General features: G+C 38.0%; 1 protein-coding gene across 1 annotated transcript; it reads left to right on the top strand.

The window, feature by feature from the left end:
- Positions 1-4: 4 nt before the first annotated feature.
- On the top strand, positions 5-445 carry LOC129571337 (lipase member H-A-like; the record flags this gene model as incomplete). The annotated part of the gene is made up of 2 exons (XM_055451128.1): positions 5-87; positions 167-445. Coding segments are annotated over 2 exons (362 nt in total), but the record flags the coding sequence as incomplete, so codon positions are not given.
- Between the last annotated feature and the right edge of the window lie 435 nt (positions 446-880).

Raw genomic sequence — 880 nt, 5'->3', positions numbered from 1 at the left:
ATTGTCAAAAATAGTCGGTTTAGATCCGGCCGGTCCACTTTTTGCATTGGATAAACCTCATGAACGATTGCATCGTGAAGATGCAAAGTGAGTGTCATTTATTAAATTTATTAGAAAAAAGTTACATTGTGACTAAGAATCGCAAATATTTCTTTCCTAAAATGAGATATGTCGAAGTTATTCATACCAACGGCGCACTCTTAGGAATGTACAATCCAATCGGAACGGCTGATTTCTACCCAAATGGCGGATTTAGACAACCCGGCTGCTCAAATGATTTAACTGGCAAATGGTCACACTGGCGTTCAGTCAAATATTTCGCTGAAAGTATTTACTCATCTATTCGATTCTACGGATATCCATGCGCCTCATTCGATTATATGAAAAAAGGAAATTGCACAGGTGCCAAATTGCGAATGGGTGGAGAGCCCGGCAATTGCAAGGCGTAAGTTAAAGAAATCAAGGGGGAAAGTACTAGATTTGTATAATTCAAATAATGCAATCTAGTACAAAAATAATCCCAAATAATCCTTCGGAATTCTCAATAATGCTCAATAATGCTTTTCATAATATCGATAAATAATAGCGAACTATGGTCAAGAAATTGATGCTTGCGTGCATTTGAATGCCTTGAAAACAAAGTGGGTCGATAGTAGATATGAATTGGTGAGACCTAGAAGAACACAAGTTTGTCAAACGTCGTAGCAATAAAGAGAAGTATATTTTACTGCAACTAACAATGGTTGAAAGAATGTATGTTCATTTTTGGCGGGTCGTCCCGGTTTTGCACGGTTTCCGCGAAACTGATAAGAGATAACAACTAGTTTTCTTCGCAGAAAACGCGAAGGATGATAAAGAAAAAACACGCCATAGGCCGATG

This window comes from Sitodiplosis mosellana, unplaced genomic scaffold, assembly GCF_009176505.1.
Source record: "Sitodiplosis mosellana isolate CC-2019 unplaced genomic scaffold, AAFC_SMos_1.0 Smas_scaffold_2039, whole genome shotgun sequence".
NCBI lineage: Eukaryota > Metazoa > Arthropoda > Insecta > Diptera > Cecidomyiidae > Sitodiplosis > Sitodiplosis mosellana.
This window is presented reverse-complemented; position numbering and strand designations above follow the sequence as displayed.